This window comes from Archocentrus centrarchus, unplaced genomic scaffold, assembly GCF_007364275.1.
Source record: "Archocentrus centrarchus isolate MPI-CPG fArcCen1 unplaced genomic scaffold, fArcCen1 scaffold_55_ctg1, whole genome shotgun sequence".
Taxonomy (NCBI): Eukaryota; Metazoa; Chordata; class Actinopteri; order Cichliformes; family Cichlidae; genus Archocentrus; species Archocentrus centrarchus.
The window spans coordinates 151,376-164,093 of NW_022060277.1; the positions used below are offsets into that span (position 1 = coordinate 151,376).

Consider the following 12,718-nt stretch of genomic DNA (forward strand, 5'->3'; position numbering starts at 1 on the left):
TATTATTATTATTATTATTATTATTATTATTATTATTATTATTATTCAGGTCATCCTCGCGGCATCGTCCTGACACTCGCCAACAGTCGCTGCTCCCAATGTTTACTTCTTCGGCATGTCTCCTCCATCCAGAGAAAAGTAATGCTTTACTCAGGAGATGATTTTATGTCAAGCAGTTTGAAGCCATTATGTATGTAGGACATATATTCAAATTGCTGTACGGATAATGCGCTAACTACGAGCTGTTTGAATACTTGGACCGCTTCCTCTTTCGGGCAGTGAGCTCTTGTCGACAATTGCAGGTTGTCTGCGGCTCCATGATGGCGATGTTTAGGAGCTTTGTCTCGGCGAGCTCCCAGCTCCGCCAGCAGCAGCAGCAGCAGCAGCAGCCAAGCAGCGGCCCAGGCTCGCTGGCAGCCCCGGCGGAGAGCATCGAGAGCCAGTTCTCTTGTCCCATCTGCCTGGAGGTCTACCATAAGCCCGTCAGCATCGCCAGCTGCGCTCACACGTAAAGTAGCCACTTCTTCTGATGTGTGCTGTTGTGCGTGGACAGAACCGGCTGACTTACAGTGCGGTGCTTTGCTGAAGCAGACACTTGTAAGAGAACGTGTGTGTTTCTTTGCTTGTAGCCGGTCATGTGGTTTATACTGTTGATGCAAGTGTTCATCTTCAGTGAACACGGCCCCACACCTGACTGCACTCACTACAGAGATGTGTGAGCTTGTTTTATTATTGGGATGATAAACACACACATATACACATATATTAGACGAATTACATACATATATATATATATATATATATATATATATATATATATATATATATATATATATATATATATATATATATATGCTACAAACGGTTTAACATGCCAGAATAAACTACAAATAGCTTCAATATTTCATATGGAATAATTTTAAAATATAACAGCACAAAACGCTGTCAGTTTAAAGAAAAAATATAAATATTCCACTACAGCAGATTTCAGGTAGGAAAATATTCAGTTGAAAGTGTTATTCATCATTTTGTCATTGTAAAATGTCTCATTTGCTACATAACTGAGCCTTGGCTCTTTGATTAAATGGATTTCTTCCAACAGTTTTCCCTCTAACCTGAACTGTCTCATCACCTGTCACTCTCTGCTTTGAAGAATAACTTTAGATCTTCAGCATTTAGTTTATTATTTCTGTTTCTATTTTTGTACATGTTGTGCTAGAGAGACCCACTTGGCCACAGTTAAGCTCTGATCTATTTCTAACACTCCTGAAAGGACTGGGAAAGAAATGTCAGTCCTTCAGTGTGCTTAGATAGCTCAGGAATCATTTCAAGAGCAGCGCACAAAAGCACATTGGCAAGACTTGTTGTGTTCACATCAGTTGTTTTAATTGGACACATCACGTACTCCTGTATACATCACCTAGGCATGCAGACTGCTTCTACAAACATCAGTGAAAGAATGGGTCGCTCTCAGGAGCTCAGTGAACTCCAGCGTGGTACCGTGATAGGATGATACCTGTGCAACAAGTCCAGTCACTGCTGAATATTCCACAGTCAGCTGTTATAACAAATTGGCAGTGATTGGGAACAGCTCAGCCATGAAGTGGTAGGCTCTCTGTAAAATCACAGAGTGGGGTCAGAGGATGCTGAGGGTCATAGTGCACAGAGGTCACCAACTTCCTGCAGAGTCAATCACTGCAGACCTCCACCCTTCATGTGACCTTCAGATCAGCTCAAGAACAGTGAGAGCTTCATGAATGGGTTTCCATGGCAGCTGCATCCAAGCCTTCCATCACCAAGGTCACTGCAGAGTGTTGATGCAGTGGTGTAAAGCACGCCGCCTCTAGAGTAGTGGAGACGTGTTCTCTGGAGGGATGAATCACACTTCTCCATCTGCCAATCTGAGGGAGGAGTCTGGGTTTGGTGGTTGCCAGGGGAACGGTACCACCAAATGGTAAGTTTGGTGGAGGGGGTTATGGTGTGGGGGTGTTTTTCAGGAGTTGGGCTCGGCCCCTTAGTTCCAGTGAAAGGAACTCTTAATGCTTCAGCATACCAAGATATTTGGGACAATTTGATGCTCCAACTCTGTGGGAACAGTTTGGGGATGGCCCCTTCCTGCTCCAACATGGCTGTGAGCCAACATCAGTGTCTGACCTCACAAACATCCTTCTGGAAGAATGGTCAAAAATTCCATAAACACTCCTAATCCTTGTGGAAAGCCTTCCCAGAAGAGTTGAAGCTGTTATAGCTGCAAGGAAAGGGACGGTTTTCAACCCTATGGATTAAGAATGGTATGTCACTCATATTCATATGTGTGTGATGGCAGATGAGTGAATACTTTTGGCAGTATATACTTTTCATTAACTTGAGTCAAACACAATTTTGATGGAGCGCAGGGTTTACAGGCTACATGTGATTTTCTGCTGAACACTGTTGGGAAGCTGTTCACTAACAGCATACGACATGGAAACAGCATGTGTCAGTCTTAAGTGTTCACACACACACAGTGTGTGTGTGTGTGTGTGTCTGACTCTTGGTGTCTAAAGTTAAATGTTTCATCTACCAAATACTTTTTGAATACTTTAGCAGGATAGATTCTCTTTGACTCAGACACAGTCACAGCTCAGGTTTTTCTAAGAGTCCCAATTCCAAAAAAGTTGGGATGCTGTAAATAAATAAAATGTAAATAAAACAGAGTGCAATGATTTGCCAATCTTATAAACCCATATTATCAATATTAAATGTTTAAACTGAGAAAATGTACCATTTTAAGATCAGTTTTAAGATGCAGCTCATTTTGAATTTGCTGGCAGCAAATTTAAAGAGGTTGGGACAGAGGAAGGTCCCCCCTGGTAGCAGCTCCTCTTCTTTTAACAACAGTCTGTAATGTCTGGGAACTGAAGAGACCAGTTGCTGGACTTTGAATGTTGTTCCTGATGTAGGATTCTAGTTGTTCAACAGTCCCGGGTCTTCCTTGTTTTTCATGTCATGATGTGCAGCACCGTAACAAACCCATGTACTGTAGCCGCAGGATGCACTTTAGCAAGGCCTTCCCTGCAAGGATGTTATATGGATGGGAGCATGCGTTGCTCTAAAACCTGTCTATAACTATATAATGAATTTGGAATATTGGATTACTGAATGGTTCCCAGTGAGACTGAAGGCTGTTGGGAAAAAACAAGCAGCCTGTTCCAAAACAACATCTGCATTATCAGGATTCGGCTCCCCTGCCGGCCTTGGCTGGCAACCATATCTCTCCAGGACTATGTGTGACAGTTGCTCTTCCCCCCCACTCCGCTTTGTGATTTGTGAAGCTGGATCTGGTGTACCACGGCCGCTGATGAAATTCCATCACTATCAGCGAACTGTTTTGGCTAGGAGCTGGCATCTGGCTCCACAATGCCCCCACCCTCTCGTCTCCGTCTGCATCCCCTCCTGACCTGACCTCTCCTACCGCTGCTATTCTGGCTTTAAATGTGCAAATATGCTTTGCTAAGGTGTTTTTTTTAGACCCTGGTATGGTGCTCATTTTGAGCACTGTACCAGATGACTTTTTTTTTAACCTAACTACCCCATGATGTGTGTTGTTTTCTTTTTCGGGGAACTGTAAAGGTAGCGCTGCAAGTCGGCTGCATAACCTCAGGACACCTGTCCCCCCATGTTGTGTTTGTGTTTGTTGTATTCTTGGATGGGTGCTTTGTTAATTGCAATTTCCAATGTGTGAACCTGTTCACCCACATGGCAATAAAACCTTCATTCATTCATTCATTCATAACTTGATGGTGTCATTCTACATGTGCAAGTTGCCAGTTTCATAGAGACGGATGCACCACTCGACCACCACAGATGCAGGCTTCTGAACTGAGTGCTGTTAACACTGGATGGTCCCTGTGCTCTTTAGTCCAGACGCAGCATCCATGTTTTCAGACAATAATAATTGTGATTGGTCTGACCACAGACCAGCTTTCCACTGTGTTTAAGTCCATTTTAACTGAGCTTTAGCACAGAAAAGATGGAGTCATTTCTGGATGATGTTTACATATGGCTTCTTCTTTGCATGATAGAGCTTTAACATGGATTTGTGGATGGCATGGTGAACTGTGTTCACAGACAGGATTGGAAGTGTTCCTGAGGCTATGCAGTGATTTCCATAACAGAGTCACGCCTGTTTACTGCAGTGCAACATCACCAACATCCAATACTGAGTTTCAGTTTTGTTCCTTCTGCAAGAGATTTCTCCAGATTCTCTGAATCCTTTAATGATATTTTGTGCTGTAGATGATGAGATAGTCAAAGTTATAGTCAGTCACAATTTTACATTGATGAATATTATTCTGAATTTTGTAGGTTTTTTCTTTCAGATTGCTGAACCTCACCCTGAAAATCAAAGTGAAAAAAATGATGCAGCAGGATAGTCTGTCTTGCTGAAATTTCACTGCAGCAAATCAAAATGGTGCCCAGTAAATAATGAGACAGCGGATGGCGCTCTAGGGGATCTTCTCCCAGATCTGGAGCAGGGCATCACTGAGCTCCTGGACAGTCTGGGGTGTGGCCTGGTGGTGTTGGATATATAATGTGGCAGAGGTGTTCTTTTGGATTTAGGTCAGGTGAGCATGGGGGCCAGTCGTCTTCGTCATCATCATCATCAATCCTGTAACCCAGGGGAGGGTCGTTGGGGCACCACTGATGATCTATAGACTAACTTCCTCCACTCCTTCCTGTTCTCTGTTGCCCTCGGTGATCTGTTAATGGTCAGGCTAATCTATGGAATTATTTATGTCAAAAGTCACATGCGAGGTATTCATTTCTCATGTGGAAATTTCCTGAACTTGTTTTAAATCATAAAAAGTATGAGATGCTGTACAACAGCAGCTCAGTAGGTAGAGCAGGTCACCTACTGATCGGAAGGTCAGCGGTTCGAATCCTGGCTACTCCGGGCTACATGCCAATGTATCCTTGGACAAGATACTTAACCCCAAGTTGCTCTCCGACCGTTCTGTCGGAGTATGAATGCGTGTGAATGATAGGTAATTAAAAGCACTTAGCTTCGTAAAAAAATGGAAGTGCTTGTATGAATAGGAGTGCATGGGTGAATGCAAACAGGTTGTATAAGCGCTTTGAGTGCTCATACTGAGTAGAAAAGCGCTATATAAGAACTAGTCCATTTACCATTTACCATTAGTGGGACAGGAGTGCAGAGGCTTCAGATCTTTGAATCCTCTGATTTTAAAGATTTATTCAGCATCAAAATAATCCAGTGAGAGATGTCAGTATTTCCGCTGTTGCACAGAAAACAATAACTGTTAACAGTTAATTAAGAAAACTTTATTTTCCAAATTGTAAACAAATACAGTTTAAAACAGCTCTTATTTTGCTGCCACGGTGAAACTCAGTTTATCACAGTAATCTGAACTGTCCATCAAAGTGACCAATCACATTGGGCTCTGCCCAAATAGTCAAAAATCAGTTGCTTCCAGTGCGAAGGATCCAGCTCAGCACGCAGAGTTGCATAGAGAGCGTGAAACTGCAGCAGCAGATGCAAAGCAGACACTCGTGTGCGTGAAGGCTTCTTTGTGCGCGTCTGAGTTCTGCGCGTGTGGGTTGAATTTCTGCGTGAGGAATGAATACCTGCGCTCGCAAAATTAATTTGCTCGGATTATGCTTTTTCTCACGCATGACTTTTGACATAAATATAATTCCATACCAGTCCAGTGTTTGATGTTGAACTCTCACCTCTTCTTCTGCGTCCCATACACTGTCAAGGGCCTTCTTAAAGTCCATGAAGACGTAGTACAGATGTGGTTGGTGCTGAAGGTGTTTAGATGATCCTCAGGTTGAAGATCTGCTCAGTGGTGCTCTGCCCTGCCCTAAAGCTGACCTGTTGCTCTGCACTGATCCCCTCTTCCTGTGGCTTCAGCCTGTTTAGACTCACCTTCCAGTCAACCTGTGCTTGGATGACTGGTGAGACTTACTGTCTGGTAGTTTTGACAAAGTTGGAGGTTCCCTGTCTTTGGAAGTGTTATTACCGGTGATTAGGTCCATGGCATAGGCCATTCTCCAGCCTTTCTAATCTGGTTGCAGATTGCAGTGAGGGTTTCTCCTCTGGCTTGTACAGTATCACTTCTGCTGGGATGTTGTCTACTCCATCGGACTCTCCTTTCTTCAGTGCTTGCATTGCTGCCTCCACTTCTTCAGAGGATTGGGAGATTTTCCTCTTTGATGATATAAGGACAGCTCGGTACCACCTGGTTTCCAGTGGTCACTTGGTTGTATTGCTCATGCCACCTATCCAGAATTTCATGCTTTTCAGTGAGGCATGTTCCTGACTTTCTTTGTATTGTGAAGGTGCGAGATTGTGTCTCGGTTGTAAGGTCTTTCACTATCTGGTAAGCTTTCTTGCTGTTTTTATTGTTGTTCTATCTCTCTGCACTGGTTTTCTATCCAGTTTTCCTGAGCTACAGCCACCCCAGTCTGAAAAGTCTTTTTCCATGGTCTCACTGAAGTCCTCCTGAGTTTTTGCTTCATCCACCACCTGAGCCACATTCCGCTTGGCCTGTCTATAACCAACAACTGCCTCAGGAGTCCCACAGGCCAACCAAGCCTGATAGGATGGGGCAGGGGTTGGGCCTACAGGAGGGCGAGCCCATGTCTCCTCTTTAGGCTGCACCCATTCAGGCCTCACAATTTAAGGTCCGGCTACTAGGTGCTGTCCCCGGAGCACCCTCCTCGGGCCTGGTTCCAGGGTGGGGCCCTGGTGACCCTATCCCACGCAGGGTAAACTGTACTCTTGATCTTTCTGTCTAAGGGGTCGTTGGAATCATTCTTCGCCTGGCTCCTCACCCGGCTCCTCACCCAGGACCATTTTGCCTTGAGAGACCATACCAGGAGGCAAAAGTCCTCAGATAACATAGCCCATGGGATCACTGGGACAAACAAACCCCTCCACGATAAGGTGGCGATTCGCAGAAAGGGGTTTGCAGTGGAAACACTGAAACAAAACACCAGATTTACACCTTCATGTATTAACAAATGCATAATACACTGCTTCTATTTAAGCATATAGCCAGTGGCTGGAATAACTGAACTGAAGAACTGATTTAAATTTACTGAGTAGTAAATAGAATTTCTTCAGATTTTTAAAATTGTGGTCAGACTGGAAACGTAATTTGAAAGACTTAGTCTGGGTAACTTTGCTAACTTTGAGTGTCAATATCCATCACAATCAAGTTAGAGATCAATGAATTATAGAAATATGACTGATATTTAATTACCCAGGAAACTCAAAAACAGCCTAATTGTGAAAAACAGCCTTGGAAGACTAGAGTGACCGTGATGGGACCAGCACTGCTCTGTTACTCTGTGAAACTGTTGGTTTGAGTAAAAACTTTAAGTTCTTCCTTGCTGTCTGTTTCCTGCTGTTACAGATTCTGTGGGGAATGTCTGCAGCCCTGTCTTCAGGTGACTTCACCCCTCTGCCCTCTCTGTCGTGTGCCCTTTGACCCCAAGAAAGTGGAGCGTTCGTCCAGCGTGGAAAAGCAGTTGGCTTCATATAAAGCACCCTGCAGGGGCTGTAACAAGAAGGTAGATAAGGACTGTTCTAACCTAACCATGTTAGAAAATCATAGCTGTAACTCTCCTTTATGGAATTATGAATATTATTTGACTCATAATTCTTGTTGTGACTGTATTTTTTTTTTTTCATTTACACTAATCAGTCACTAATGATGTGGCTAAATATCACAATAAAAACCATTTTTTCAGTCAATAATAATATTACCTTGATAAATGTCAGAACATTATTTCTTAAGATTTTAAAGCCACTTTGCTGGACATGCTAATTCAATATTTTGCTGCTTGGTAGTCACATTAGTGTCTGTTCTTAATATGTTGCTTAAAAGATCCCAGATCAGCTGGTATGTCCAGGATCTGGGAATTCAGTTCTTTAAAGCAAAAAATGAAATTAGATTAGAATAGCTGATTCGATCATTCTACATGATTGCATGCTCTTGTTGTCACTGAATGGGTAAACTTTTTCCAGTACTGGAAACCAGCAAGTCAGTGATTAGAGAAATGATGAATAGGAGAATGGAAAATTTAATTTAAGTGGATATGGACAATATTCTCACGTGATATTAGAAAAGATACAAAAACTAGAGGTTTTGGCTATAGCTCAGGAGGTAGAGCAGGTCACCTACTAATCGGAAGGTTGGTAGTTTGATTCCTGGCTGCTCTAGTCTGCATGCCAAAGTATCCTTGGGCAAGATACTAAACCCCAAGTTGCTCTCCGATGCAACTGTCGGAGTATGAATGTGTGAATGTTAGATAGAAAGCACTTAGCCATAAAAAAGTGCTTGCATGAATCTGTATGAATGAGGCATGTTGTATAAAGTGCCCACTTCAACAGCATTCTGAGGGAGGCTGAGGACATTGAGTCCGATTGACCCATGTTCTGCACCTCTATTGTTGAGGCTGCTGCTCAGAGCTGCAGCTGTAAGGTGGGCGGTGCCCGTCGTGGTGGCCTGTGGGACTCTGGAGGCAGCTGACGGGTACCAGCAGACCAAGCATAACGTGGCTCGTGTGCTGGCCGAAACAAAAACTCGGGTGTGGGAGGAGTTTGGCGAGGGGATGAAAAAAGACTTTCGGATGGCCTTGAAGCGATTCTGGCAAATTGTCAGGCGACTCAGGAGAGGAAAATGGTGCTTTACTCACACTTTGTGAGTGGGGCGCTGCTGACTTCAACTGAGGCTAGAGTTGGCCTGTGGAAGAAATACTTCAAGGACCTCCTTAATTCCACTGACACACCTTCTATAGTGGAAGCAGAGTCTGGGGATGAGGGGGATAATTAGGGGTGAGGTCACTGAGGTGGTAAAACAACTCCTTGGTGGCAGGGCCCCTGGGGTGGATGAGATTTACCCTGAGTTCCTGAAGGCTCTGGATGTTGTAGGGCTGTCTTGGTTGACACGCCTCTGCAACATTGCATGGAGATCTGGGGCGGTGCCACTGGATTGGCAGACTGGGGTGGTGGTCCCCATCTTTAAGAAGGTTGACCATAGGGTGTGCTCACACTATCAGGGGATCACACTTCTCATCCTCCCCAGGAAGGTCTATGCCAGGGTGCTGGAAAGGAGGGTCCATCCGTTAGTCGAACCTCAGATTCAAGAGGAACAATGCGGTTTTTGTCCTGGTCGCGGAACGCTGAACCAGCTCTACATCCTTTCGAGCGTATTCGAGTGTGCGTGGGAGTTTATCCATCCAGTCTGCATGTGTTTCGTGGACTTGGAGAAAGCATTCATCCATGTTCCTCGGGGTATCCTGTGGGGGGCACTGTGAGAGTATGGGGTGTCTGGCCCATTGATGTGGGCCATTCAGTCCCTGTACAACTGCAGTGAGAGCTTGGTCCGTATTGCCAGCAATAAGTCTCGTACCGAACTCGTTTCCTGTGGATGTTGGACTCCACCAGGGCTGCCCTTTGTCACCGGTTCTGTTCATAATTTTTATGGACAGAATTTCTAGGCGTAGACAGGTGCTGGAAGTCTTCCACTTTGGTGGCCTCAGAGTCTTGTCTCTGCTCTTTGCAGATGATGCGGTCCTGTTGGCTTCATCAGGTGGTGGCCTTCAGCTTCTACTGGAACAGTTCACAGTGAAGTGGCTGGCATGAGAATCAGCACCTCTAAATCTGAGGCCATGGTCCTCAGCTGGAAAAGGATGGAGTGCCCTCTCCGGCTCATGGACGAGTTCAGGTGGAAGAGTTTAAGTATCTTGGGGTCTTGTTCAGGAGTGATGGGAGTAGGGTGCAGGAGGTTGACAGATTGGCGCTGTGTCTACAGTGATGCAAATGCTGCACCGGTCCATCCTGATGAATAGGGGGCTGAGTCGATTTACCAGTCAGTCTACGTCCCTACCCTCATCTGTGGTTACGAGCTTTGAGTAGTGACCAAAAGAACAAGACTGCGAATACAAGTGGTGGAAATGAACTTCCTCTGGAGGATGCTTGGCCTCTCCCTCAGATATAGGGTGAGGAGTGCAGTCATTCGGGTGGGGCTCAGAGTAGAGCTGCTACTCCTCCACTTCGAAAGGAGCCAGTTGAGGTGCTAATATTTTTGTAATATTTTCGTGGTTTTATTGATCCACTATCTATCTATCTGTCTGTCGATTTTATAAGACACACATGCACATTTTATAACAAATATATGTGTGTGTTATAAAATACCTCAGCCTTTAATCACTGTCTTGGAATGAATACATATACAAATGAAACTGGATTCCACCTGTAAGCACCGCAAAACTAATGGGACACAACACATAGGCATCGGCCTCTGCCACTGGTGAATGACACTTTAATTGCAGATAGGCTGATGAAAATCAACAATAGTGACTGATAGTGATTTCCCCTATTTATTGATTTATTTTTTACAGGTTTTAATATTTCAAGAATAAAGTGATCTACAAAATGATAACACATGACATGCCATGAATGTAGTTAAAATTTTTATATACGTGTTCAGCTTGTAGGATATTGGAATTATTTAAAACTATAATTATTATGTAAACTGTAATCTGAACAGCTGCTCAGTGGGAGTCAGTTCTATGAAGATGGTAACAAGTTATAGTAAAGACATACTGTCTCCTCCTCATGCAGTGTAACTGTTACTCTTTTTTTACATACATATGCAGTCATAATACCAGGTGTGTGTGTGTGTGTGTGTGTGTGTGTGTGTGTGTGTGTGTGTGTGTGTGTGTGTGTGTGTGTGTGTGTGTGTGTGTGTGTGTGTGTGCACGCTTTCAGGTGGCTCTGGTAAAGATGAAGTCCCACATTACTTCCTGTTCTAAGGTACAAGAGCAGATGGCCAACTGTCCTAAGTTTGTTCCTGTGGTACCGACCTCCCAACCTATACCAAGGTACTCACTCTGTGACCGTGTTTATGCAGCTGGCAGAATGTACGTGTGTACATACTCACATCAACACTTTCAGATATGTTTTATGTAGAAGTAGCTAAGGAATGAAAAGCAGTGAAAATCTCTTTTTAACTCTCCCACGACTCACAGACACAACTGGAGCTGCAAGATGATGTATTTAAAATTCAACTAAAATTTTAACCTGTTAACTGGCCCAGTCCATTTTCAGTGATTCCTCACACACCCAAAATAAATAAATGGTATATCTTAAAAATGTTACAGTAAATCTAAAAACTACACATACACACAGACTAAAAAACACAATCCTCCCAACAGTCCTTCTCTGATACACAACTTACATTTGGAAGTAGTACGTGAGGGGGCGTGGCCAGTCAAAAGGTTAAAAAACTGTTTGGGAAAAAAAAGTCAACTCTGAGTTCCCAGTGCAGTCATTGGTACCAGCTATACATATTCAATATCAAAAAATGTGAATATCATAAAAAATATTTTTTCATAATTTAATTCAAAAGGGTAAACTATATATATATATATATATATATATATATATATATATATATATATATATATTAAGTAAAAATAAAGCTTTTTGTGTTCGTTTTGATGATTATTGTGTATAACTCATGAAAACCAGAAATCCATTATGTCACATTATTAGAGTATTTCCTAAGATCAATCAAAAAAGATTTACAATATAGAAATGTCCAACCTCTCAAAATTATTTTTTTATACACTCAGTACTTGATTTGGGCTCTTTTACTACAAAAAGAAGCTCAGCTTATGGTACTGTGGGGAGCTTACTGAGGCCCAGCTTGGCTGTACTTGTCTGGATGTTTCTCATCGTCCTCTTGACAGTACCCCATAGATTCTCTGCTGAGTTCAGGTCAGACGGTCAGCAAACCGTTTGGTAGTAGTTCTGGCACTGCCGGCAGGTTCTGCTGGATGAGAAAATCAGGATCTACATAAAGGTTGTTTGCAGATGGAAGCATGAAGTGCTCGAAATCTTCCTGACAGACGGCTGTGTAGATGATAAAACACAGTCAGCCAACCGCCACCAACACCCGCAGATGACATGGCGCCCCAAATCATCACACACTGTAACAGTTACACACTGGGAAAACTTCACACTGGACACCTTGGATTCTGGGGCTCTCCACTCTTTCTCCCGACTCTAGGACCTGGATTTTTAAATGAAATACAAACTTTACTTTCATCTGAAAAGAGTACTTTGTATCAAGTTCAGGGGTAACTCTTTAAGAATGACACAGTTGTAGCCCCTTTCCTGGAGACATCTGTGTGTGGTGGCTCTTGATGTGCTGACATCAGCATCTGACCAATCTTTGTGAAGCTCTCCTAAACTCCTGACAATCCTCTCATGGCTGCTGGCATTCCTGTTACTTGTGCACCTTTTCTACACCTTTCCAATTCCAGTACACTGTCCATTAATGTGCTTCAGTACAGCCATCAATCACCTTCTGTGGCTTTCACTCATTGAAATGTGTCCATGAGTATCATCTGGGCAGCTGTCAAACCAGCAGTCTAATTCATGAGTGTGGTTACATCAAAGTATTTTTGAATAGTTTCCTCAAACTTGAAATTAAATATTCTAATAATTGGAGCTGGATTTCTGATTTCCTTAAGGCACGCGCATTAAATGAAAATGGAATGAAATGTTTCCCTTTTTTCAGTTAAGTTACCAAAGAGGTGAAAATTTTAACAATATTCAAATTTTATGAGATGCATAATTATGTATGTAGAGCCCATGTACAGACAGAGTCATGTTTCTATGTGTGTGTGTGTGTGT

The 12,718-nt window shown here is 43.2% G+C and overlaps 1 protein-coding gene across 2 annotated transcripts in view; it reads left to right on the forward strand.

The window, feature by feature from the left end:
- The window catches only part of rnf166 (ring finger protein 166), a 31,041-nt gene that overhangs the window by 1,855 nt on the left and 16,468 nt on the right, over positions 1-12,718 (forward strand). For both annotated transcript variants that reach the window (XM_030725476.1, XM_030725478.1), the window contains exons 2-5: positions 50-138; positions 303-508; positions 7,425-7,581; positions 10,787-10,899. In XM_030725476.1, coding sequence (XP_030581336.1) covers positions 50-138; positions 303-508; positions 7,425-7,581; positions 10,787-10,899 — 565 coding nt within the window. The remainder of the gene's footprint in view (positions 1-49; positions 139-302; positions 509-7,424; positions 7,582-10,786; positions 10,900-12,718) is intronic.